The sequence below is a fragment of the Spea bombifrons genome, chromosome 6 (assembly GCF_027358695.1).
Source record: "Spea bombifrons isolate aSpeBom1 chromosome 6, aSpeBom1.2.pri, whole genome shotgun sequence".
NCBI classification, from domain to species: Eukaryota; Metazoa; Chordata; class Amphibia; order Anura; family Pelobatidae; genus Spea; species Spea bombifrons.
The window spans coordinates 48,721,755-48,748,483 of record NC_071092.1 but is presented as its reverse complement, the minus strand read 5'-3'; the positions used below and the strand labels follow the sequence as shown (position 1 = coordinate 48,748,483).

General features: G+C 48.0%; 1 protein-coding gene across 2 annotated transcripts in view; it reads right to left on the bottom strand.

Annotated features, from left to right (window-relative positions):
- Positions 1-537: 537 nt before the first annotated feature.
- The window catches only part of ST6GALNAC3 (ST6 N-acetylgalactosaminide alpha-2,6-sialyltransferase 3), a 39,350-nt gene continuing 13,158 nt past the window's right edge, over positions 538-26,729 (bottom strand). Inside the window, exons 2-5 of one of the 2 annotated variants that reach the window (XM_053469717.1) lie at positions 24,741-24,935; positions 14,252-14,661; positions 1,153-1,260; positions 538-739 (exon numbers count right to left, since the gene is read on the bottom strand). In XM_053469717.1, the coding sequence (XP_053325692.1) occupies positions 556-739; positions 1,153-1,260; positions 14,252-14,661; positions 24,741-24,935 (897 nt within the window). In that variant the 3' untranslated portion in view covers positions 538-555. The remainder of the gene's footprint in view (positions 740-1,152; positions 1,261-14,251; positions 14,662-24,740; positions 24,936-26,729) is intronic. The other variant, XM_053469718.1, reaches the window with a different exon arrangement.

The window sequence follows — 26,729 nt, the reverse complement described above, 5'->3', positions numbered from 1 at the left end:
TGTGCAGTATTGCCGTTTTTTCATGTCCAAAAAACTGCAGTATTACTTCAGAAAAACTGCAGTAATTTTTTGTAAGGGATGGAGTGAGTGGAGGCAACACTGTGAGGTTAAGGTGAGTGGAGGGCACCCTGTGAGTAGAGGCAACACTGTGAGGTGAGGGTGAGTGGAGATTGCACTGTGAGTGGAGGTCATATCGTGAGGTTGGGGTGAGTGGAGGTCACATAGTGAGGTTGTAACAAGCGCAGGTAACACTGTGAGGTCCAGGTGAGTGGAGGTAACACTGTGAGGTGAGGGTGAGTGGAGATTGCACTGTGAGTAGAGGTCATATCGTGAGGTTGGGGCGAGTGGAGGTCACATAGTGAGGTTGTAACAAGCACAGGTAACACTGTGAGGTGAGGGTGAGTGGAGATTGCACTGTGAGTGGAGGTCATATCGTGAGGTTGGGGTGAGTGGAGGTAACACTGTGAGGTCCAGGTGAGTGGAGGTAACTCTGTGAGGTCTAGGTGAGTGGAGGTAACACTGTCAGGTGAGTGGAGGGAACCCTGTGAGTGGAGGTCACGCTGCCCAGTCTGGGTGAGTGAACGTTATATTGTGCAGCTTTGCCCACTTGGCGAACACTCGCTTTTCGGTGATAAACCTGTGTCCTCCGTGTGCCGCGTTCTCATGCAGGAGATACTCGTCGCACTCGTCGCGGCCCGGCTCGTAGTAATGATACGGGACCCTCCGAAAGCCCCCCGTCCTGGGGAGGAAACACAGCGGAGCGCGCTCAGTAACATCCGGACTCCCCCCGGGGGGGGCGCTGAAACCCAATCCCTTCCCGGGGGGGGCACCCAGAACGGGACCTCGGTACGAAGACCCCACAACCCGTCCCTGCAAGATGCTTAATACCCCTGGATGTTAAAGGGGTGAGAGAGGCCTGTTATACCCCGTATTGTGCCCCTTAGAGCCGTTTAGTGTTTAAAGCCCTCTGAATCGATACATTTAATAATTCATAGCAAAGAGGAGAAATGCACCAAACACGCCTTTGGCACCTGAAAGGTTAACGGGATGATAGGCTGGGGTCAGGTGTCCAGGGACAGCACAGCGGGGGCAACGTCTGATACTGAAACGAGCTGTAATTACCCCGAGGGGGGGGTATCCGGTGGTTCTTACCTGCAGTAGGTGTCGTTAATCATCCCGTAGACCCGGATCCTCTCGCACGCCTCCATGGCGAGGATTAGGGTGAACCAACCGGTGCTGAGGTAAGACCCGGACTGGACTCTGGAACACAAGGAATGGAACGTTAGACCCAAACCCGGTACTTCCACCTGCGGTTCTGATCCGTTATTTTATTTATAGAGCGCCAGCAGATGCCGTAGCGCTGTTATACCAAACGGCCGGTAACACACATAACACGTATAGACGGAGAAGGGGGCCTCGCTCCTAGGAGCTTACAAGACGTGGCGGCGATTACTTCATCACCATCATGAATCAGGAACGACAGAGAAGCGCACGGCGAGATTTATTTTTCCTTATCATACTGCCTGTGGGGAACAATAGAATGGCTCAGTCTAAATCACCCAGTCGGACTCTCTGACTAATGAAAGTCTATGGAGGAACGGACTTCATTAGCATCACCATAAAGCATCAGCTCGGTGTGGTGCATGCAGCAAAATAAACGGTAAAAATGTCATTTATTTCCAGGGCTCTCCCCGTTTCGGTCGTTTTATAGACGCCGCGTCGCGGAACACGCTCGGCCCACTGGCAGGGGAACCAACGTCCGGTATCCGCGGCGTCTCCAGGGAAGAGTTTATTGCTCAGTTAATGAATCGATAAAGCCGTTAAACAAAATATTTTAACAATTCTGCCCCGCATGAAATAATTAGCAATCGATTAAATTTAATGACATTCCGTCCGGAAATGAATAAAAATCAAAGCGCGAATATCGATTAAAAATACTAATTCTTGTTTTTTTCCCCTTTTTTATGGAGGGGGGGGCATATGGTTAGTACCAGCCCCGCTCATCACTCGATCCTCCAGCCCTGCAAACAAGTTCTTTTCTCAAGGGGCCGGCGAGGGCCGTCTACCGAGCTCCGTCGGGGTTTAGAAGCCTCAGAAAGACCCGGTGTGGACGCAGCGGAAGGGCTTTAACATTCAGTATAATCCACGGGATAGCTGGGTGGTCCCTTTAAATTTAGCTTTGATCCCCCTTGATCTACAGAATCCCCCCACATGCATTTATTACTGTATTACCCTCTACCAACTCTGCTGGGAGGCTGTTTCACCCTCTTGGGTATTTTAATATGCATTCCTCACTGGCGCGGCTACATGGAAATCCCGTTACTATTTATCTCCAGAATTCCGGGGGGGGGGGTCCGTTTACAGCGTCTATCAAAAAAAAAGATTTGCGATTTGTTCGTTATTCCTAATTTTTATTTTAAATATTAAATAACTCGCAACAACCGGGTAGAATAAACGGCATTTTTGTTAATCTATTAAAAAAGTCAATTTCCTTTATTCGGCGAATAAACATTTCCGAGGCGAAGGAAGCGAGCGTTCCCCGCAGTTACCGGTTTCATTTCAGCCGATAAATAAACGCGGTGGGAACGGAACACTTTGGGTTGGAAACTAATTGCGTTTATTGATTATTTAGAAGTGAATATTATCGGCGGTCTCCGCTCAGAGCCGAAGAAACGCGAGATTCAGTAAAACGGTGATTTTTACCGTCATATCTAATGAATCATTAGAGTGAAGTATGCGCGGCGCGGAGTCCGCCCCCCCTCACTGCTGGGGGTCTTGGGGTTTTTTAATCAAGACTTGAAAGCCTTTTCTCTTTAATAATCGGGACAGGTGGTTTGTATGGATAAGATTTAAAGGGACAGTCCAGCCTTTATTTGCATTTCATGTATATGATAGCTGAGTGGGTTAACTTTTCATGCCCCCCCCTTAAAAATGCATAGAAAGGGGGACAGAAACCCCTCATATGTATATTCCCTTCGCTGCCCCCCAACTACATGCCTTACAGGCACAGTTGACCAAATGGGACCACGAAGGGGGGGTCGTTGGGCTGCAGCTTCTCCTGAAGGTGAGTTATGGTTTGAAGGGTCCGGTGCGGAGGGGCTCGGGGGGCTCCATACAGCCCGGACTTTAACCCCATCGATCGCCTCCGGGATGAATTATTATTTATTGTTCTATATAGCGCCAGATTTACAGCCGAGACGCCCCCAGACCCCCCCAGACCCCCGAAGCTGTCACCTCTCCTATTTATAAAGTATTTTTTATCGGTTGATATAGCGCCATCATATTCCGTAGCGCAGTACTGGGGGCTTCACAAAACAACGCGGATCTACAGAATTTCTTATGTTTGCGTTAAACAAAACGCGAGTTTCTGAGCCGCTCGGGAGACGCGACGCGTTCCGCTAACCCCCACTCCCCCTCCCCCGTCAGCCCCCGGACTCCGCAGATTTTTTGGTCCGGGGAGAGAAATCACCGGATGAATAACTGACTCCGAAACGCTCGCGCATGACAGCGCTCTCCCGATAGATACGGCGCGACGTGCTGCGGGCTGCGATCGGCTGCCGGCCGTCAGACATTACAGAGAGAGCAGCGATCAATACGACTCGGAGCTTAACGGATGAATCCCCCCCCTCGGGGTAACTCAGCCAGGGTGAGGGGCAGCGGCCGGACCGGGGGGATGTGGACCCAAAGAGGGGCTTCCAATCTGTCCCCCCGACCCCGACGGGGGTCTAATCCTGAGGGTCTGGCTGTAAATTGGGAGCCGGCAGGAGACTTGTGGTGGGAAAACCTTTCAGTTACCCGACTCCACAGCGCATCACCAAGGGGTGACCCCGGAAATTTTGCCTCGTTCATGATTTTCGCTGGGGACCCTTTCCGCGGGCTGTGGGTCCGGTAATTACCTGCGGAGGACCGGGGGGTCTTCTTATACACTTTATAGGGGGCACCATGAAAATGTAAAGGGATCGGCTGCACAGAACTGCGGACAACGGCTGGAGGGTCCCATGAAATGGTTAAACCTCGGCACGTAATGACTCCATAGAGGCAATTCCCCTGCCCCCCTCTTAAAGGGTTAAAGGCCTCCCCCGCCGCGCGTAGTATCAGAGCTGACGCTCAGCGCCCAGACCGCGAAAGACGGAGCGGAGCCAAAAAACCCGGCGCCCCCCCCCCCCGGGCAACATAAATAAAACTCCCCTAAAATAATAAAAATGACGGAGCTTTTATTAAAAATGTCCGTTTCATTAATAAAGTCTGAACTAAAACAGTTTTTGGAATCCGTGAGAAATGATTGCGTCTCCCCCCGGCGCCCCCCACCCCGGCGGCCGCTCGCTCGCTCCACGAGGCGCCATCTGAATGCAAACCCCCTTCTTATTTCCCCGTGAAGCGCAGATCGTCTCCTCCGGCCCAACGATCCTCCGCTCCCCGGAGCCGCCGCTTTACTGCGATAGATTATTTAAACCTAAATGCGCTTTAAGGTCCCGGAAACGATCCCCGCGGGGGCCGCGCCGAGGAGCCCCGGGAAAACGCGCCCCCCCCACACCTATACCCGGGCAATAATCCCCCCGTCCCCGCGACGTCCCAGATATTAACCCTTTAACAGCCATCATATAGATCCCATCGCACCGACACGGTCGTTATGGGAACTGTGACTTATCAGGAGGTGAAGATATTGCGAATGAAGTCACCTGTATTCAAGCAGGGATTCCAGCTGTGATAAAGCAGGGAGAAAAGCACCAATAGGGTGTTGCCTCCAGACTGTGTGACCCCAAGAATCTGCCTGTTCTCCCGAGGCTGGGGTAAAAACCTGAGCATGTGACCACCCCTGCCCCAGACTGGGGTAAGAAGATGACGTCACTGATCCTAATACTGATAACCGCAGACCAGACCCTCTCTGGGCCCCAAACCGCTGATGCCCCTCTCCCCTCCCCTGATGCCCCTCTCTCCTCCCCTGACCCCCTCTTTTCTAGGAGGTCAGAATGTTTGCGGGGTATGAGGGGATCGCAGCTTTTAATGGGCCCACTTCGAAAAGAGATGGAAAGTTACCTAACCAAGATACCACGGAGGTCTCTTTTTCAGATGAAATCATTCCATCTGGTAAAAAGGACCTTTAAGAAAAGGACAGAACGTTGTTGCGTTTCCGGAGTTAATGTTTCACTATTTGGCTCAAACACGGAGAGACTCGGCAAATATAAAAATACAATTTACTGATTAGCGGCAAAAGCTGCGAAAATAAACGGAAAAACGACAAAAAAAAAAACGTGATTATTATCTTCAATAAAGAAAGAAAAACATTTATTGCACCAATGATGAGGGAATCGATAGAAAGCGCTTGACGTCCCCCGTTTTATCACGGAGCATTACCGCCTATCGATTTGCTCGTTCCATCACGACTGCATCTCCCCTGCTGAGCGGCTCTGTGCGTGCGCGACTTCCCGCTTTATATCCGAATACGTAAAAAATGGAAAAAAGATGGAGAAAAGTTACAACAAGAGACCGGAATCTAACACTAGAGAGTCAGAGACTGAGATGGAACGGAAGGAAGTTATTTTATTTTACTGAGAGGGTGGTGGATAAGTGGAGCAGCCTCCCAGCAGAAGTGGTAGAGGGTAATGCAGTGAGGGTATTAAACATGCATGGGATAGACATACGGCTCCTGAATCTAAGACGAGACCAGCAACTGATTAAGGTTTGAATCTTTACAGCAGGAGAAACGGGCGACTAGACGGGGGCCGCCGGGGGCCGATCTGACGATGGGTTCTGGGTTTCTGTGCCTGTCCAAGCCTGCCAACAGTCCTGATAATCGTGAAGTCTAGTCCTAACGTGACCACAATAGAGATGCCACGACCGCCCCCCCCCCCGCTTCCCATACTCTGCAGCTCAATAAACCCTCGGCATTCAGCAGGCGGAACGCGTCTCCAGCGCACAATAATTCTAAATTATGGACAATTATTGGCGCGATCATCAACAAGGAGCTGAAGCCCTCGCTGAAGGAGCCTCTCGAGGAAAGAGACAGCGAATTAAAACTCCTCATTGCTGCGATTCCCGGGGTCCGCAGGATTTACGGTCACCTCGGCCGCAGACCACCGACTCGGATCGTTTGTTTGAAGAGCTAATTATCGCCTGAAATATATCTCCGGATATCGGGGAATTCTTGGTTTCTGCGACTCTATTGTCAGGATTTATAAAGACGCCATGTTTGCTCTTTAAGCTCCGCCCCCCCGCCGCTGCCCTCCTCGCTCCAGCGCTCAGCCTCGCTTTACTGCCCTGACTGTCAGCTTCTCAGCACACCGCGCTCTGATACATAATCTGATAATCAGCTGGGTTATCCCAAAAACATGGGACCCCTGAGGTACAGGTGAGACCCGGCCAAGACCCCACCTGGGAGATGCGATGGAGGTCGGGTGCTGCAGAGCATCTCGCCAAACGACCAATGAGCTCCACTGCCCACAGGTGTTGGCTGGATAGGAGGCCAGTGTTTGAAAACCGGGACTGTGCCATAAAACCCAGGGCAGCTGGGAGGTATAGCGTGATAATCTGGTACCTGACAGTGTTATTTACCAGCTATGGATGGGGGGGCTTCTCCCGCAGACACCAGTTGGGGGTCCTCATGCAGACTCTGTTAGCAGCTGGCCGTATCATTAAGCTACGGGTCATGTATGTGACGGTTCCCGGGGGAGGGGCTGAAGGCAGCGCCGGCTGCCACACGGTAACCAATTACATATAACGCGGGATATTAACGTGCGCCATGAAACAGCCCGCGGGCCGCGCCGGGAGACGATGCGACATCACCCAAGAACAGAGCGCTCATCCGTCACTGCGTATCAGAATACCGGCTGACAGCCGCCACTGCATCCCACCGATAACCCGCGCATCCTGGCCATGTCTGAATGTCGTGAAGATCCAACGTCGCTGATTCCTCCCCGGGCTCGTTTATCCGTTTTTTGTGATGCTGATAAATTCATTATCGCTCAGTTTAAAAAAAACTGAATTATTCACTGAATATTCACTGAAGAATATTAAAAGCCTCTTTACAGTCCATGTTGATGGGTTGGATTTGCCTCTTACACTTGTGAGTGCAACATATCACTTTATCACTTACATCGAAAGTACAGTCTACACTATATTGTGTTGTTTTTATTTTTTCCCTATATATGTTCCTGCGCCCCATACATTCCTGGTTCATTTAAAAAAAAGAAAAGCTGGTAGAATTCCGCTTCATTTGTAGAGAAAGGAGGTGGAATCGGAATTCTGCTAATTAATAATATTAGACATTAACCCCTTTCTTGCTGGCTATGAAAAGCTCGCCTGACTCCATAAACGGAACCGACTGGCCGTTCTACATTTATGGAACTTCCTTATAAACGGCTTCTGGAACCCAACTCGACTTCTAGAACCCGCTCTCCCTGCCAGTGAGGAAGGATCCCACAATATGTACCGTTCTGGATGGTTCTAGAGATGGAATGGTTCTATGTTTCTATGTTCAGAGCCATTGTTCGCCGGCCGGCAGCTGATTAGCATTCTCCGGCTCTGCTTCGGGGTAAAAGAGTCACCAGGATTACTCTACACTCTGCAATTATCTCGGGTGATTATACCGTGAATTTTTATTTAACATACATTTGACACATTGAAAAAAAAGCAACATAATGTAGTTTAGTCACCGAACATTAACTTTGTTTTTGAGACGTGACCTTCAGTTTCTTAGCGACGGACTCTGCGGACCCGGCGGACACGGGGGACTCTGCAGACCCGGCGGATATGGCGGACACGGCGGATATAGCGGATATGGTGGATATGGCGGACACGGGCTGCTAGGATCCTTCAGGGGGCAGATTCCCTACTTCTATGAGATAATAACTTTCCATTGTTGAAGGGGCGCCGGCACCTTATAACGGCCCTTCAACCAACAAAAACAACGGGGGGCATTTATAAAAAGTGATCCTGGTGCATGGTTTTAAATCTGACCTTATCACTATAGCAACTAATGCAATGGTGCAATCAGCAGAAGCATTCCAATGGTTGCTATGGTAATAAGACCCCCCATCCGTCGTTTGTGTTTTATAAAAGAACAATTTGGGTACAAAATTTGAAAAGACGTCTTATCTCCATAGCAACCATTAGAATGTTACTATGGAAACACACTATAGATGGTTCTGGCTGTAGAAATAAAAACTGGATCCCGGCCTCCAGACAGGAGAACTGTGATTGGTCAGAACCATTCCCCGCCCCTTCTGGAGACCATTTGATGCTCTCTTTATGCAGTTAGTTGTGGCCCCTGTCTTAGCCCTTCCGGAGACCCCGGGAGAAGCGCCCCTTCTCAGAGTCGACACTCAAACCCTCCGGGTCGCAGGAGCAAGGTCCTGACACGCCCCTTTCCCCGCCCACTTTCCCTTTAAACGGGGGTGTTTCCTGCGACGGCGGCAGGTACGCACACTGACGTCAGTAGGACCCCCCCACCAGCTTCAGCGGGACCCCCCAGTTAACATGAGCCCATAAGCTTCGGACCCCAGCCCCCCGTTCCTGACTTCTCCATTCATTTTGCATGATTTCAATAAAATCTTTAGATTCCGGGCTTTTTCACCTGAATTATCCTTAAAAACACGAAGCTAGTTTCTTTTTTAATGTTACAATTTCTAATTTCTAAAACAAACGAAGCTTTAATCACCCAAAGAAGTGTTTGCAGCTTTAGAAAAATAATTATTATTCTGCACGAGTACAAAAAAAACAAAAAAAAACCCTAAAATCACAAAAATTCTTCTTTTATATGTAAATGAAGCAAATTTACTAAACCCAATCCGCGACGCTAAAATAACTGTAATAATGATGAAGGTCTCACCGGTTTCCGCCGGCGACGGATTCCGCGAACGCGCGTCAGGTCTCAAAAAATGAAAAAAATTAAATAAAACATAAAAAAAAATTCTCCTGCAAAGCCCCGGGACTTTTATGGAAATAATCTCTGTTGAAAGCGCTTGTTTTCTGCTCCCTTTGTCAGTCTGGCGATTGTTAAATTATTTTTAAGCCCCTGGCTATCAATTTATTGCGCGGCATCCAAAGCGGCGGCCGCCGATACACAAGCGCCGCTCGTAAACGCCGCCGACGAGCAATTTCCTCCCAAAGGCTCTATTTTGTAGACAATAAACATGATTTACGCATCTAATAACATTTAATACATTTCTGTACACAATCCTAATTTGTATCCCAAATCACCGGTTGCTACAGAAGACAGATTCGGGGGGCCGGGTGGGTTCGTTAGCGTCTGGCTGGTTATCCATCACGCTATTAATCATTTATTAGGCCGATCGGGGAAATTAGACGTTAAAAAAAAAAATACATAAAAAAAATCTGGAATAATTCCGCAGCGGCCGTCGCCCATGGGAACGTCGCATGGGCTCGAAGGGTTAAAAGAATAACTCGGGGGGGGGGTCCCAGACAATATCGCATTTAAAAGATTCTACAATAAATCCCGCATCTGATGCGGCCGTTAATAACGTTACCCAGAGAGACAATGGTTTCCGCGGAGACGGCGCCGCTTTGATCTCGCTTTCATATTCTCTCTTATTGATTTATAATGCATGATATAATTAATTGGTTTTCCTGACGGCGCCGGCGGCACCAACAGCATCGCCCCGTACCGGCGAGGAGCTCTCCCCCGGGGGGCTCGTATGGAGTAACAGGGGAGTCGGGAACCAACTGCTCGGATGTTACGGCCGTCTGGCCGACTCACAAACACTTACTGCAAAGAGTGAGCCGGAGAAACCAAGAAATAATCTCACGCCTGTCACCAGGAACCCCAAAACTCCAGATAATATCAGAAAAAACAACGCGGCTCAGATTACAGAGAGAGACCCAACCACGAGACAGACCGCATAACCATAACCCCCTACGCTGTATACAGTAATATAACCCCCCAGCGCTGTATACAGTAATATAACCCCCAGCACTGTATACAGTAACATAACCCCCCAGCGCTGTATACAGTAATATAACCCCCAGCACTGTATACAGTAACATAACCCCCCAACTCTGTATACAGTAATATAACCCCCAGCTCTCTATACAGTAATATAACCCCCAACTCTGTATACAGTAATATAACTCCCCGCGCTGTATACAGTAATATAACCCCCAGCACTGTATACAGTAATATAACCCCCAGCACTGTATACAGTAATATAACCCCCAGCACTGTATACAGTAATATAACCCCCAGCACTGTATACAGTAATATAACCCCCCAGCGCTGTATACAGTAATATAACCCCCAGCACTGTATACAGTAATATAACCCACAGCACTGTATACAGTAATATAACCCCCCAGCGCTGTATACAGTAATATAACCCCCAGCGCTGTATACAGTAATATAATCCCCCACGCTGTATACAGTAATATAACCCCCAGCGCTGTATACAGTAAAATAACCCCCCAGCGCTGTATACAGTAATATAACCCCCAGCACTGTATACAGTAATATAACCCCCAGCGCTGTATACAGTAATATAACCCCCCAGTGCTGTATACAGTAATATAATCCCCCACGCTGTATACAGTAATATAACCCCCAGCGCTGTATACAGTAAAATAACCCCCCAGCGCTGTATACAGTAATATAACCCCCAGCACTGTATACAGTAATATAACCCCCAGCGCTGTATACAGTAATATAACCCCCCAGCGCTGTATACAGTAATATAACCCCCCGCGCTGTATACAGTAATATAACCCCCCAGCGCTGTATACAGTAATATAACCCCCAGCACTGTATACAGTAATATAACCCCCAGCACTGTATACAGTAATATAACCCCCCAGCGCTGTATACAGTAATATAACCCCCCAGCGCTGTATACAGTAATATAACCCCCAGCGCTGTATACAGTAATATAACCCCCCAGCGCTGTATACAGTAATATAACCCCCAGCGCTGTATACAGTAATATAATCCCCCGCGCTGTATACAGTAATATAACCCCCCAGCGCTGTATACAGTAATATAACCCCCCGCGCTGTATACAGTAATATAACCCCCCAGCGCTGTATACAGTAATATAACCCCCCAGCACTGTATACAGTAATATAACCCCCAGCGCTGTATACAGTAATATAACCCCCAGCGCTGTATACAGTAATATAACCCCCCAGCGCTGTATACAGTAATATAACCCCAGCACTGTATACAGTAATATAACCCCCAGCGCTGTATACAGTAATATAACCCCCAGCGCTGTATACAGTAATATAACCCCCCAGCGCTGTATACAGTAATATAATCCCCCAGCGCTGTATACAGTAATATAACCCCCCGCGGTGTATACAGTAATATAACCCCCCAGCGCTGTATACAGTAATATAACCCCCCAGCGCTGTATACAGTAATAACCCCCCAGCGCTGTATACAGTAATATAACCCCCAGCGCTGTATACAGTAATATAACCCCCCGCGGTGTATACAGTAATATAACCCCCCAGCGCTGTATACAGTAATATAACCCCCCACGCTGTATACAGTAATATAACCCCCCGCGCTGTATACAGTAATATAACCCCCCAGTGCTGTATACAGTAATATAACCCCCCAGCGCTGTATACAGTTATAACCCCCCAGCGCTGTATACCGTAATATAACCCCCAGCACTGTATACAGTAATATAACCCCCAGTGCTGTATACAGTAATATAACCCCCAGCGCTGTATACAGTAATATAACCCCCCAGCGCTGTATACAGTAATATAACCCCCCCAGCACTGTATACAGTAATATAACCCCCAGCACTGTATCCAGTAATATAACCCCAGCGCTGTATACAGTAATATAACCCCCAGCACTGTATACAGTAATATAACCCCCAGCGCTGTATACAGTAATATAACCCCCAGCGCTGTATACAGTAATATAACCCCCAGCGCTGTGTACAGTAATATAACCCCCCGCGCTGTATACAGTAATATAACCCCCAGCGCTGTATACAGTAATATAACCCCCAGCGCTGTATACAGTAATATAACCCCCACCAGCGCTGTATACAGTAATATAATCCCAGCGCTGTATACAGTAATATAACCCCCACCAGCGCTGTATACAGTAATATAATCCCAGCGCTGTATACAGTAATATAAATTTACTTTATCTGCAGACCTGGAGCCGCCGTTGCTGTCAGTCATGTGATATTTTGGGTGACTTTCCCGGCTCAAACCCCACACTGAGCTGATGCTTTATGGCGATGCTAATGAAGTCCCTTCCTCCATAGACTTTCATTAGTCAGAGAGTCCGGCTGGGTGATTGAGATATTGTAATGTTTGCTGCAGGCATTTACCTCCGTATGGATATATTTGTATTTAGGTGAATAAGATAAAAGTGAGTCCACCTTAAATAAAGGTATAAATTTCGAGGTCCCTTGAAGTCATTCCTGTTTAGCAGACGGGGCTTTGATGAAAAATGATTTTCCGCAGTAACTAACGGAGCTGCTGGGGAGAGAAACGTCCAGCGAGCAGATAGCGGCCACTCTAATCAATCAAGAACCGGAGAATAAATAATGCCGGAACAATCCCCGCGCTAAGCACTAGAGATGGGACCGGCCTACGGCTCCTACATCGAAGTCTTTACAGCAGGAGAAATGGGCGACTAGAAGGGGGCCGAATGGGGGCCGATCTGCCGGCAGGTTCTGGGTTTCTAGAGACCACTTCAAACACGCGGCAGATAAAATGATGATGTCGTCCAGAATGTTCACGAGCAAAGGAAGCAAACGGAAACGATGTATCAATTTGAACCAAAAACAGTAAAAAAAACTAATTTGATGCAACTTTTTTTTATAAAAGTGGATCTGGCGCACGGTTTGGGGAATTTTCGGCGAGGCGGCCTCCGTCTCTGAATGCCGTCGTAGGGTTTGCCCGAGGCGTCCGAGGCTCGTGGTTTTGTGCCTTGGATCCAGATACGTTTTCTGGGCTCAACATAATAATAGTAAAAAGTCTCATTCAAGTCCGCGGCTGCAAACTGTGTTTAGTTTATTCTGTCCCCCCCGGAGCCGTCGGCGACACATTATCCTCGGGTGCGTATAACTGGCGGGGGGGGTGGGGGGGTGGACGACGCCAACGGGAACCAGGTCCTAAAAACTGCTGCGGAAAACGACCTCGACAATCGTCTACAGCTGTTTATAATAAAAAAAAGGCAGAGGGAAGAGGGGGCGACGGCCGACGTCACCCCAAACCAGCGGCCACAGGCCGTCCAATCGCGACTCACTGCGATCCATCGGAGCGGCTGGAGCGTAGGATGAGTATCGGCAACAAACAAAAGTACCGGGAAGACCCGCCAAGGAACGTTCCGCCGTACAGACCCGGGGATGGACACGACAGAGCGAGAGGATCCTTTCTCCACGCTTTTCATTTTGCTCCTCGTGGGGCCAACGCTTTCAGAATTGGATGGTTTTGGTGTTTTTGGGTCTGTTATGGAATAAGGAAGAAGCAAAAACAAAATGTCTTTGAGAGACGGTAAACGGCCAAAGACGAGAACGCTGGGAGGAGAGGATCTGGGGGAGGACAATGGATTCATGGAATTTATTGAGACAAAAACTGGCGTTTCCAGAATTACTGATTAACTTTAAGAGAATGAATTCCAATCGTCTTCGATTCCACCGCATTCATGAATACACAGAATATACGGCTCTTCTCCGCGGGCTCCTGATCCGGACCGCTGATGGCGTCTCACAGAGGGGTGCTCGATCGGGTCGTCACAGGATCTCAGTGACATGCCGCCATGTTTGTGGAGGCATCCCCCTTTGCGCATGCACACGCACTCTACTTAAAGGGGACACCTCGGCATAATCACGTGACATTCTAGTTAGGACGTCTCCTGCCAAAAGCAGCCTCCCTTTCCTATTTTTCGGAGTAATTTTGTAGCAGACTGTATCCCAGCGGTAACATCGATCGATCTCCTGCATGCTGACCCTGCCTGTTTAACCCTTCGCGAGCCTTGCTGACCCAACGCCGGACCGAATCCCATTATGATTTTGGATCACCCCTCGGAACTGCGTTCTCAGCCGCCTAATATTTTGGGCTGCAAACCCCTGATATCCCTCACGTCTTACAAAAACCTTCACCGGCCAATGGGCACCGGTACAGAGTCAGAAGATTTTAACCGATCCACAGGAAAGAAAAAAAAATAAATAATAATTTTAGATCAAAGACAGAAAATCGATGAATTTTAGATCAAAGACAGAAAGATGCCGCCCCGTTCCGATGATATCGCTAAATCCCGTTCTCTTACCTGTCTCTTCCGGTTTCTTTCTTAAAGACTTCATCGCAGTAATTCATGCGCGTTTCGCTCGTCACGTAGACCTTTGCGTCTCGGTAGCTTTGCAGAGTTTTTTTTAACATGTTGTACACGATCCCTTTCCCGTCGGCCCTCATGTTCCGGAAAGGACCCCAAACCACGTAGACCGTGCCGTTCGCCTCCTTGAAAAAATGCTCCGGGTTCCTGAGCAGGAGGGGGACGCTGGTGTGAGAGACCACCCGGACCGTCGTCCTCTCGCCCACGTCTTCGGAGAAGCCTTTGGTCGGCGCGTTATTCATCCGCCAGACGCAGGTCGCCCGGTCAATTTCGGGTCCCGTCTTCTGACCGAGAACCTGACCCGAGTTGGAGACGACGGCGCAAACATCGCAGTCCAGATGGAGAGGCTGCAAAAAAAAAAAAAAAAAAAGATACAAAATATAATCGCCGGTAAAAAAATATTATTTCCAGAATAATTACACCGCAACATTGTATCCGACGCAGCGCCGCGGAATAAACACATAATAAAATACTAAATAATAAAATACTAAATAATAAAATACTAAATAATAAAATAATTCTATCCAGATTCCCAAAGTAACCATTTTTACAAAAACCTATTTATTTTTTTGTTTTTTTTCCCACTAAATAATTCATTTTTACCGTCTGTACTTTGCACTAAAAATAGAGACGAAATAACGATTTGTTCTCCTTATTTTTTAGAATATTTTTCTTTTTCTTTTTTTCTTTTTCACTCCGAGAAAAAAAAAAAAGAGGTAATGGATTCCGACGCAGGAAATTGAAAAGCATTTGCATCGTTTTTATTAAACAGATTTACGGCGAATCCGGGCATAAAACGGGAAAGCCGTATAAATCGCGAGCCGCGCGTCGCAGGTTTTATTTCTACGTATAAATCGAAGGCTGCTTTGCGGAGCGCGATCGCCGCTCGATGCGTAAATTGTCTCTGAAAAAATAAAATAAAGGGAAGCCGGCTGCGATTTATATAAATTTGCGATTTGTATAATTAAGTGAAGATGAGACGCTCTCAGCGCCGTTGGTTTAATTGCATCGGGTAACCGGCAGAGGCGGAAAAAGCTCTCCAACGTGCAATTTGCATGCGGAGGGCTGCGGTGATCGGCAGATCGGCCCCCATCCGGCCCCCGTCTCTCCTGCTGTAACGACTCAAACCTCAATCAGTCGTTGGTCTCGTCTTAGATTCAGGAGCCGTATGTCTATCCCATGCATGTTTAATCCCCTCACTGTCTTACCCTCTACCACCTCTGCCGGGAGGCTGTTGAGCCATTTTTAAGCTCGACTGCCAACTCAACCCAAGTCGCCTTTTTTTTAATAGAAATTTTCTATACTTTACTTAAATTTTCCTCATTCCAGCCAACAGAGAACCTGAACAATTTTTTGTTTTGTGACCTTGTGATGTCAGAGTCTCCACCATATTGTTTTGCCGCACGGTTACATGGCGCGGGTCGTGAATGGATTCCCGTCGGTTCCTCCCCGGTGAACGAGATGACGCCTTTACTAATTAAAGAGCGTTAATAATCAATGAATGGACGCTCTGGAGAGCGGAACGGCGGAGCTTCTGTCTCTGACAGCCCCAGCTCTCTGTCTCCGACGATCTCTTCGGGGGGAGGATGAAACTCGCAGGGTTTTTTCTGTGAAAACAACAGAAAAGCTCATTTTTTTAAATCCGGCCCATGAGAGATTGTATGATAAAGGTCACTCGCCAACGAGTTCGAGTTATTAAATCTGTCCGACGCTTTCCACTTCGGCAAAAGGTCAGCGCGTTATATGATAAAAATGACGAGGATGGGGAAAAGGTCGCGGAAAATCCCAAATCCGACATTCTGCAGCAAACTAATTCCAGAGGTGAGAAGCGAAAAAAAGTAACATCTTATTTCATGCTTCCAGTATACCCCAGAATACCCCGGCATACACCAGAATACACCAGTATACCCCAGCATACACCAGTATACACCAGCATACACCAGAATACACCAGTATACACCAGCATACACCAGAATACACCAGCATACACCAGAATACACCAGTATACACCAGCATACACCAGGATACACCAGCATACCCCAGAATACACCAGTATACACCAGCATAAACCAGTATACACCAGCATACACCAGCATACCCCAGAATACACCAGTATACACCAGCATAAACCAGTATACACCAGCATACACCAGGATACACCAGCATACCCCAGAATACACCAGTATACACCAGCATACACCAGTATACACCAGAATACCCCAGTATACCCCAGCATACACCAGTAACGGCCTTGGAAAGGGCTTCCTCCGCACCCAACAAATGCGGAGCTGAGCTTTAGGCCTCCTCACCTGCTTTATTATATACGACTCGTTATGTGCTGTCTACCCATTGTACAGCGCTACGGAATATGATGGCGCTATATAAAACAATAAATAATAATATATAATAATAATATGGGTTCCAAGAAGTCGTCCGCGGGGGCCGGTGGTAACATTCAGAAGCCGCCAGCAGTATTCTTGGTGATGTGCATTTGGCTGCACGCTGCAACGTATTTAGGGGGCTAGCCCACCGTAGCCCCCTGAGCCCCCCCAACGGGTCCATGGAGCCCAAGAGGGATATTTGCCCCCGTAATGTAGCCGAGGGGCTGCCAGCTGTCTAGGAGAAGTAAAATTTGGGGTCTCTGTGACGATGTCACACCCACTCGCTGCCCCAACACTAGGACAGTGAGGGCTATTTAGTCATTAACGCCCCAACCCGCAGGGTAGAAACACGGATCGGTTTGGCGTCCGGTCGCCACCTAAAAACTGGAGCGTAAAAAAAAATGAATTGTTTCCCGATTTATAGAAACCAATAAAGCGATCCTTCCGGGTTCAGCTGCTAACGTTCTAGTCGCGCATGCTCATCGTGATATTTAGTAGAAAGCACCCCAAGGCCTTTTTTTGGGGGTGAAAAATTCTTCCTATGAATCCATTCTCTAAGATTTCGTTTCTGAGCGGATCTGGCGCGGAGCCTCGGATTTTACAGCATTGCTTCTTCTAGAATCTCACATTCGCTTCAGATGTTTAATGATTCTTCAGACCGATTATCGATACTTCGTCCGATCAGAAAGAACAGGCAGTCAGTATCCCTCTCGCCGAAGGGTTAACGCGCCATCGATCGCAATCACAAACAGTCAGTGAGAGTTATTTCACCCCGTAATTATTCCGGGTCGCGTGCGCCGTGGATGTAAAAACGTCTGTTATCCGGCTCGGCGAGGCGAGGGTGACTGCGGGAGAGACGTTCGTTCCGCACGCCGCTCGGATTCCAAATATCAGGCATAAGAACGTTACCGGAAATAAAATATTACAGGGCGACGCTTTTTAGGGCGTAAATCAGTTTGGTTTCTCAAAAACACCGGGGGATAAAATCTAAACAGATCATTTAAGGGCAGGTAAGAAGCTCAGGTTATTTCAGGGGCGTCCAACCTGCGGCCCTCCGGCTGCTGCAGGACTACATCTCCCATAATGCTCTTTAAGCTAAGGGGCTGGCTGAGGAGGATGGGAGATGTAGTCCTGCAGCAGCTGGAGGGCCGCAGGTTGGACGCCCCTGGGTTATTTCCGGGATGGCCTTACGCCCGTCATGTCTGAAGGTGAATTCCCGACATACTTTTATATCCTTTAGTTATTTGGATCTATTCACTAAGAAGTCAAGCTGAAGGGTAACACGGCGGAGCCGATTAAACTTCAGTCTCCGGCGCTGATCTGCAGGCTCGCGAGTCTCTGGGACTTTTAATGACACTTTGTGCGTTTCAGGCGAGGGCATGTCAGTGCGATATGAAGCCGCGTGTCCTCGCCTGAAACAAAAACCTCTTAGGGAAGCCCAGACCCCCAAACCGTTCCCGGTGGGATTCGGGGTTAAAGTAAAAAAATGAGCGGCTTTGCCTCAGTCAAACATTTTTACACAATATCGTTACAAAAATAGCAAAAAGTATTTGTGCCGATCCTCTGGCTCCAGGCGTCTGACGGGGGCTCCGGCTGTGAACGGCTCTAAGGGTCCGGCTGTGAACGGCGACCTTAACCGTAGCCAACGCTGGACTTACTGCCGGTAAATCACCCGAGAAAACCGGGACTCCCGGCAAAAACAAGCTACTCAGTGAACATTGCCCCGTACCCCGCGGACATCATATATATATATATTATATATAAGCCATACATGTGTGGGGGGGCAGTCGGAGTGCCCTCGCTGGATTCATGGTAATAGGACGTGGGGGGGGTATAATTTCACTTTAACAGTCAAAATGCTTTTTTGCCGGAGACAGAAGTTATTTACAGAATCGCCGGCGCTGAGTTTCGGAATCGATTGCCGCGATCCGTCTCCGAGACGTCCCAGAAAAACACAAAACTCGGCCATAAACCGAAGGCTGCGGGAAATGCGACGTCAGAGCGCGGCGGCTCAGCGAGAAAAAAGCCGCCGGCTCAGCGTTTGATGAATGTGAAGGCCGGCAGATTTATGCTTTCGGCTGATGTGCGAAACGAGCGCGTTCCCCGGAGAATCCCCGGCGGGTGATTGGCTCCATTTATCAACGAGCGGGAAACGAACGCGCCGGCGCTACGCAGCTTATGGCGGCCCGCAGACAGGCGGCACGATGAACATACATGTACGAGAGATCCGCAAGACACGGGACCGTCAGAACTACTGAGAAGCACCCCCCCCCGGGCATTATATAAACTTTAACGCATATTATAGCCACGCGGAACCCCCCACGTAAAGCGTTAGGGTTACTCACGGAGCGCTTTAATATGCAGCGGGGTAAAGGACAATAAACGGTCCCTTTAAATGTAACAGGGTACTGGGGGGGGGGGTCATGGCTCGCAAAATTAACATAAAGAAAAAGCCCAAAGCCAAACGAAACCTCGGGGGGGGGGGTTCTCCTCCCCACAAGCGACCCAAACGTACAAACTGAGCGTTCCTTCCAATAACCCCGGAACCTCCGGGCCGCCCGACGCGTTTCCTGAGCCCCGCCATTCACCGAGCGTCTCGCCCCGGGGGGCACCGGCTGCTCGTACCGCTTCTAATCAACGGGCTTATAAAATATGTATTTCTCCATTACTGGCAGCCGCGCTCATAAAAAAGAAATAGCCATTCCCAGAAATGTAATAAAACACACAAAAAAAAAAGCAGCGAGCGAGCTACGTGCCCCGCGGGGCAAAGATTACCCAACGCGGCCTTTCTAAAAATACCCGGAGCGGCCTTTACCGGCAGGAACGGATTTAAAGGGGACGGCGGCGAAATAAAGGTCTTAACAAGCACTTCAAATATTATATTTATATCAAAATAAAATCCATCAGGAAAACATCCTCCCCTATGGGGTTAATCATTCTGTGCCCTGATAACCGGTCTCCCCCTGTGCCAAACTCCGCACCCCCTACATCTCTACCCCCGTATCCAAATACCCCCTAACCGCCCTCCTCGTTCCCCCCATCACCTGCGATCTCTCCCCCACCCCCGTCTTCAGGACTCTGCCCCCCCTGCTGACTTCATCCCCCAAACGCTCTCTAAAAACCCACCTTTTTCTAGAAACGTAAATTCCCCCCAACACTCTCAGCCAGCAACCTAATCAAGCCACCCGCAAGACCTTCCTTCAATTCCCCCCCCTCAACCAGCGACTAGATGGCGTGTCCCTTTAAGGCATTAGTATGTTTATCACACAGATCTATGACCTCATAGCGTGACATCAGAGTGAAGCGCTGGATTCTATGGCTCGTAATGAACCCCCCGCTGAGACATTGCTTTCTTTTCCTCGCCATGCGGGGGATATTTATTTATTAGAAGAGTTCCTCTGTCTGAATCACTAAGGGCAGAAGAGACGGGCGACTAGACGGGGGCCGAATGGGGCCAACCTGCTGGCGGGTTCTAGTTATAAATCATCACGTGATTTATACACACGAGATAAACGGATAAAAATCCCGTTTTATTTACAGGGGAGGAATTAAAGCTGCAGTAAACCCCTTCGTAGTTATCGCGCGTGTAATAATGTATCGTTATATCTGCGGCTGGGCGGAGAAATACTCGCTCGCTGCAACTTCCCGCAGATCTTTATCTGAAGGAGAAACCGGCTAATTCCAGACGCAGAGGAACCCGGTGAAATATTACATGAACGGGTCGGGGCAGAAGCTGCATCTTCGTGGCGCTTCCTGCGACGGACTTCTTCCTCCCCGCGATAACGCTTTTATCGCATCGTTTATCGGATAATGACAGAAAATGGTTCAATTCGGTTTATTTCTACTCCGCGGCCGGGAAGGTCTGTTGTGTTTTGGTGTTTATTGTATAGGCTTCAAAATGTGATACGGAACACGGAACGGGTTAAATAAACTAAGATTTATAAATAGAACCCGCCAGCAGGTTGGCCCCATTCGGCCCCCATCTAGTCGCCCGTCTCTTCTGCCCTTAATCAGTCGTTGGTCTCGTCTTAGATTCAGGAGCCGTATGTCTATCCCATGCATGTTTAATACCCTCACTGTATTACCCTCTATTGCCTCTGCTGGGAGGCTGTTCCACTTATCAACTACCATCTCAGAAATGTACAGGAAACCACATTTTCTCTGAGATCGCGTTAGGGTCGTATTCGCAGACCCGGAACATTGTGCCCTCTCCCCCTGACGGCTTCCTACCCGGGGGTCTCCAACCGAGACGTATAACCAATATTTCCCTCTCGCAGAGAGGTCCCTGGATGAAAGGACTGTCTAATCCTGCGCGGGAGCTCCGCTCGTCCTGTATGAACGAATGAATGAATGAGGAGGCTTCCCGCAGAGCCTCTCCTGCTTTCGGATTCCTAGCGCAGCGGGATATTTATTAAAACCCCCTCCGTGGAGCCGCGCGGCCCGAGATACCAATCGGCGTTCTGCGGAGATAATGCTGTCTAATGGCAGAAACACGACGGCGCCATTCATTCGCATTCACACCGCCGCTAATGGAGGCCACGATCTGCATTCCGCGCAGGTACGGCTGACCGCTGCAAGTCGTCTCCCCCGTATAGCATTTCTCAGAGTAATTACCGGGGAGGAAAAACAGGTAATTCAGCAACAGAGTAATTACTTCTCTGGGGAGAGCGCCGGAGAGCCCAATCCCCCTCCTCGTCTGCCTCCCATCTCTGATACGAGAATCACGATGCGGAGGATCGATATCCTTACAACACAGACCCCTCGGCCTCAGCTGGAAAGCAGATTTTATCCTGGTTGCGCCGTTTAGACGCCCAGAGCGTGGAGACCGATTTTCACCGACAGCCCCTCCCCCCACTTGGTTAATAGGGGGCCCAGGGACCCCATTTTTATATATAAATTTATTATTATTTAATCATTGTGCATATTTATGGGGAGGTTTGAAATCCAGAACCTGCCGGCAGATCGGCCCCCATCCGGCCCCAGTCTAGTCGCCCGTTTCTCCTGCTGTAAAGACTCAAACCTTAATCAGTCGTTGGTCTCGTCTTAGATTCAGGAGCCGTATGTCTATCCCATGCATGTTTAATACCCTCACTGTATTTCCCTCTACCACCTCTGCTGGGAGGCTGTTCCACTAATCTACCACCCTCTCAGTAAAGTTCATTTATTAGATTTATTAGAATTCAGACATTTTGGAAAATATGTCTCCAAATTCAGCAGGAAACAGAAAAATGGGCGATTAGAGCAACTTCTCGCAAAATAAATGGATTGAAAAAATTGAAATATTCATCTCAGTTACTGAAATGGCTTTTATGGATTTTAGTTTTTTCGCCCCGTGGATCCGCCGGGTCAGCGCAGGCCGCGTCCGACGCACTCTTTGGCTCTTCGTCAGCTCGTTAGTTTTTTCCGAATGCAGAGAATGGAAAACGAGTTCATCTCTTAATGACTGAGGAGAGAAAGGTCGTTGCGTGCGCTCGGCCGGCTGTGCATGCGCGTCGGCTGCGTGTTTCTGACAAAACAATCAATAGCTTTGACTTTTACTAACAAGCCCTGAGTGCGGATAAAACGATGGCAAACGATATAAATCCCGACATAAAGGGAACTCCCACCGAATAATCATCACTGCGACCCGAATACAAAGAAGATGCAGTTTTTTGCCCCATAATATAAAGTTTTCAGGCAGCTGCATATCAGCCATTTGTATGATTCTCGCTCTGTTATCTGATCCCCGATCTACTAAACCCCCCGACTCCTTATCATACTGCCTGTGGGGAACAATAGAACGGCTCAGTCTTAATCACCCAGTCGGACTCTCTGACTAATGAAAGTGTATGGAGGGACGGACTTCATCACCATCGGGGGGTTATATTACTGTATACAGCGTTGGGTGTTATATTACTGTATACAGCGCTGGGGGGTTATATTACTGTATACAGCGCTGGGGGTTATATTACTGTATACAGTGCTGGGGGGGTATATTACTGTATACAGCGCTGGGGGTTATATTACTGTATACAGCGCTGGGGTTATTACTGTATACAGCGCTGGGGGTTATATTACTGTATACAGCGCTGGGGGTTGTATTACTGTATACAGTGCTGGGGGTTATATTACTGTATACAGTGCTGGGGGTTATATTACTGTATACAGCGCTGGGGGGTAATATTACTGTATACAGCGCTGGGGGTTATATTACTGTATACAGTGCTGGGGGTTATATTACTGTATACAGCATTGGGGGGTTATATTACTGTATACAGCGCCGGTGGGGTTATATTACTGTATACAGCGCTGGGGGTTATATTACTGTATACAGCGCTGGGGGTTATATTACTGTATACAGCGCTGGGGGGTTATATTACTGTATACAGCGCAGGGGGTTATATTACTGTATACAGCGCTGGGGGTTATATTACTGTATACAGCACAGGGGGGTTATATTACTGTATACAGTGCTGGGGGGTTATATTACTGTATACAGCGCTGGGGGGTTATATTACTGTATACAGCGCTGGGGGTTATATTACTGTATACAGCGCTGGGGTTATATTACTGTATACAGCGCTGGGGTTATATTACTGTATACAGCGCTGGGGGTTATATTACTGTATACAGCGCTGGGGGTTATATTACTGTATACAGCGCTGGGGGTTATATTACTGTATACAGTGCTGGGGGGTTATATTACTGTATACAGCGCTGGGGTTATATTACTCTATACAGCGCTGGGGGGTTATATTACTCTATACAGCGCTGGGGGGTTATATTACTGTATACAGCGCTGGGGGGTTATATTACTGTATACAGCGTTGGGGGTTATATTACTGTATACAGCGCTGGGGGGTTATATTACTGTATACAGCGCTGGGGGCTATATTACTGTATACAGCGCTGGGGGGTTATATTACTGTATACAGCGCTGGGGGTTATATTACTGTATACAGCGCTGGGGGTTATATTACTGTATACAGCGCTGGGGGGGTTATATTACTGTATACAGCGCTGGGGGGTTATATTACTGTATACAGCGCTGGAGGGTTATATTACTGTATACAGCGCTGGGGGTTATATTACTGTATACAGCGCTGGGGGTTATATTACTGTATACAGCGCTGGGGGGTTATATTACTGTATACAGCGCTGGAGGGTTATATTACTGTATACAGCGCTGGGGGTTATATTACTGTATACAGCGCTGGGGGTTATATTACTGTATACAGCGCTGGGGGGTTATATTACTGTATACAGCGCTGGGGGTTATATTACTGTATACAGCGCTGGGGGGTTATATTACTGTATACAGTGCTGGAGGGTTATATTACTGTATACAGCGCTGGGGGTTATATTACTGTATACAGCGCTGGGGGTTATATTACTGTATACAGCGCTGGGGGGTTATATTACTGTATACAGCGCTGGAGGGTTATATTACTGTATACAGCGCTGGGGGGTATATTACTGTATACAGCGCGGGGGGGTTATATTACTGTATACAGCGCGGGGGGTAATATTAATGTATACAGCGCTGGGGGGTTATATTACTATATACAGCGCGGGGGGGTTATATTACTGTATACAGCGCGGGGGGTAATATTACTGTATACAGCGCTGGGGGGTTATATTACTGTATACAGCACTGGGGGTTATATTACTGTATACAGCGCTGGGGGGTTATATTACTGTATACAGCGCTGGGGTTATATTACTGTATACAGCGCTGGGGGGTTATATTACTGTATACAGCGCTGGGGGTTATATTACTGTATACAGCGCTGGGGGGTTATATTACTGTATACAGCGCTGGGGGGTAATATTACTGTATACAGCGCTGGGGGGTAATATTACTGTATACAGCGCTGGGGGTTATATTACTGTATACAGCGCGGGGGGGTAATATTAATGTATACAGCGCGGGGGGGTAATATTACTGTATACAGCGTATATATATAAACGCAAAAATGTACATTTGTAGAATAAAGTCATTTTTGATGTGTTTTGTTGTGTTGTGTTTCTGGCGGTACATTTGTCTGCGGTCTCCGGCGGGTTACCTCGTGCGTTCCGATGTTAATGTAGCCGCTGTGATAGGTGGGTGGGTGGCGCAGAGCGTCGGAGGCCGGAACGCACCCGGAACCGGTCCGTCCAAAGCAGCTCATCAGCTTCAAAAAGTTCATTTCGTTTCTCAGCCGCAGAACGATGAGAAAGAAAAACACGGACAGAGCGCTAACGACGAGGAGCGGCCCCCGCTGCAAACAACAAGAACAGAACAAGACATGAACCGGAGGGGTATCTACACAGAGGGGCAACACGCTGGGGATCACACAGAGGGACTTTCTGAGGCATGAAGCGGCCTCCCAGCAGTGGTGGTCGGGGCTAGAACAATGCGTACCATCGACAACGCCAGCGCAGACGTACTAGGCTGTATAGATGAGCAACTAGATGGCATAGCTGCCAACAATTCTGATGTCGCCAGGCCATTCCTGACAGGTGGGCTCCTGTGTCAGCTGTGCAGGCTCCAGGTGGGGGGAGACAAGGGAGTTGTGTGAGAGGAACACCTTGTGATGTCATAAATGTGTTTATTAAGATGACATAAAACGAGACTCTGCCCACGATGGCCTCACATGACATCATGCGCATCGCTAAAGTAGCTTCCTGTGAGACGGTTCTATGGAGACATTAGTAATGTTTTTAGAGCCGAAGTCTGGGTAATAAACATAAAATATATATAAAAACTATAATTCCGCCCCGGCCGAGCGATTCCCGCGGCTTTCAGAATATTCCTGGATTTGGGGGTGGGGGGGCAGTGAACCTGTATTAATCGGCCAACAAAAAAATACCAACAAATAAGCGCCTGTTTTCATGTAACCGCCGGGCAGAATTAGTGCGGAATTTCCCGTATCGTGTAAAAGAGAAAGAGGCCGCAGTAAATATTTACTGCCTCGCTTTATGGCCACGGACGTAAAACTAAACAGATTATTTATATGCGAATTACCAAAAAAAAAAACCCAAAACAGCCCATTAGTGCCGAGAACGGCTAATTTCCCACGCCGGTTTATAGGATGATTCCAGAAATTCTTCCGTTGGAACCAAAATATTCTGGAGCGTAAATATAATCCAAAATTCTGCTTTTATTTGCCCGAGACTCCCGGACCGAGTTTTCCTCCGCGGCCGCAGAACGAGGGGACGGCGAATAAATCGGTGGAGCCGCGGGGCAGGCGTTCGGAGGCAGATAAGCCGAGGAGACGGAAATCGAACGACTTTCTTGTTCAACACATTCTGGAGGGCAGCGAGCGAGCAGATGGAGAAAAATACGAGTCCCAGGTGCTCTCAGAACAGGAGAATCATAAAAAAAAGGTACTTCTTCGTGAAGTGCAGGAAATCTAATAAATTTCACTAAAAACGGACGGGATAACGGCTCGTATAATAACAGCGAAAGCAAACAGATGCTATAGTGTCTGTTATATAATGATGTTTTGTGTGATAACGGAACCTTTTCTATATAGTTATACATATGACATACCCCCGTGTATTATATACTCACCCCCCGTATAACTAATCCCGTCCTTATAACCCGTTATATCCTGTATATTCCTCATATTATATATTATATACTCTCCGGCCGTATAACTAATCCCGTCCTTATAACCCGTTATATCCTGTATATTCCTCATATTATATATTATATACTCTCCGGCCATATAACTAATCCCGTCCTTATAACCCGTTATATCCCTGTATATTCCTTATATTATATATTATATACTCTCCGCCGTATAACTAATCCCGTCCTTATAACCCGTTATATCCTGTATATTCCTCATATTATATATTATATACTCTCCGGCCGTATAACTAATCCCATCCTTATAACCCGTTATATCCTGTATATTCCTCATATTATATATTATATACTCTCCCCCCGTATAACTAATCCCGTCCTTATAACCCGTTATATCCTGTATATTCCTCATATTATATATTATATACTCTCCCCCCGTATAACTAATCCCGTCCTTATAACCCGTTATATCCTGTATATT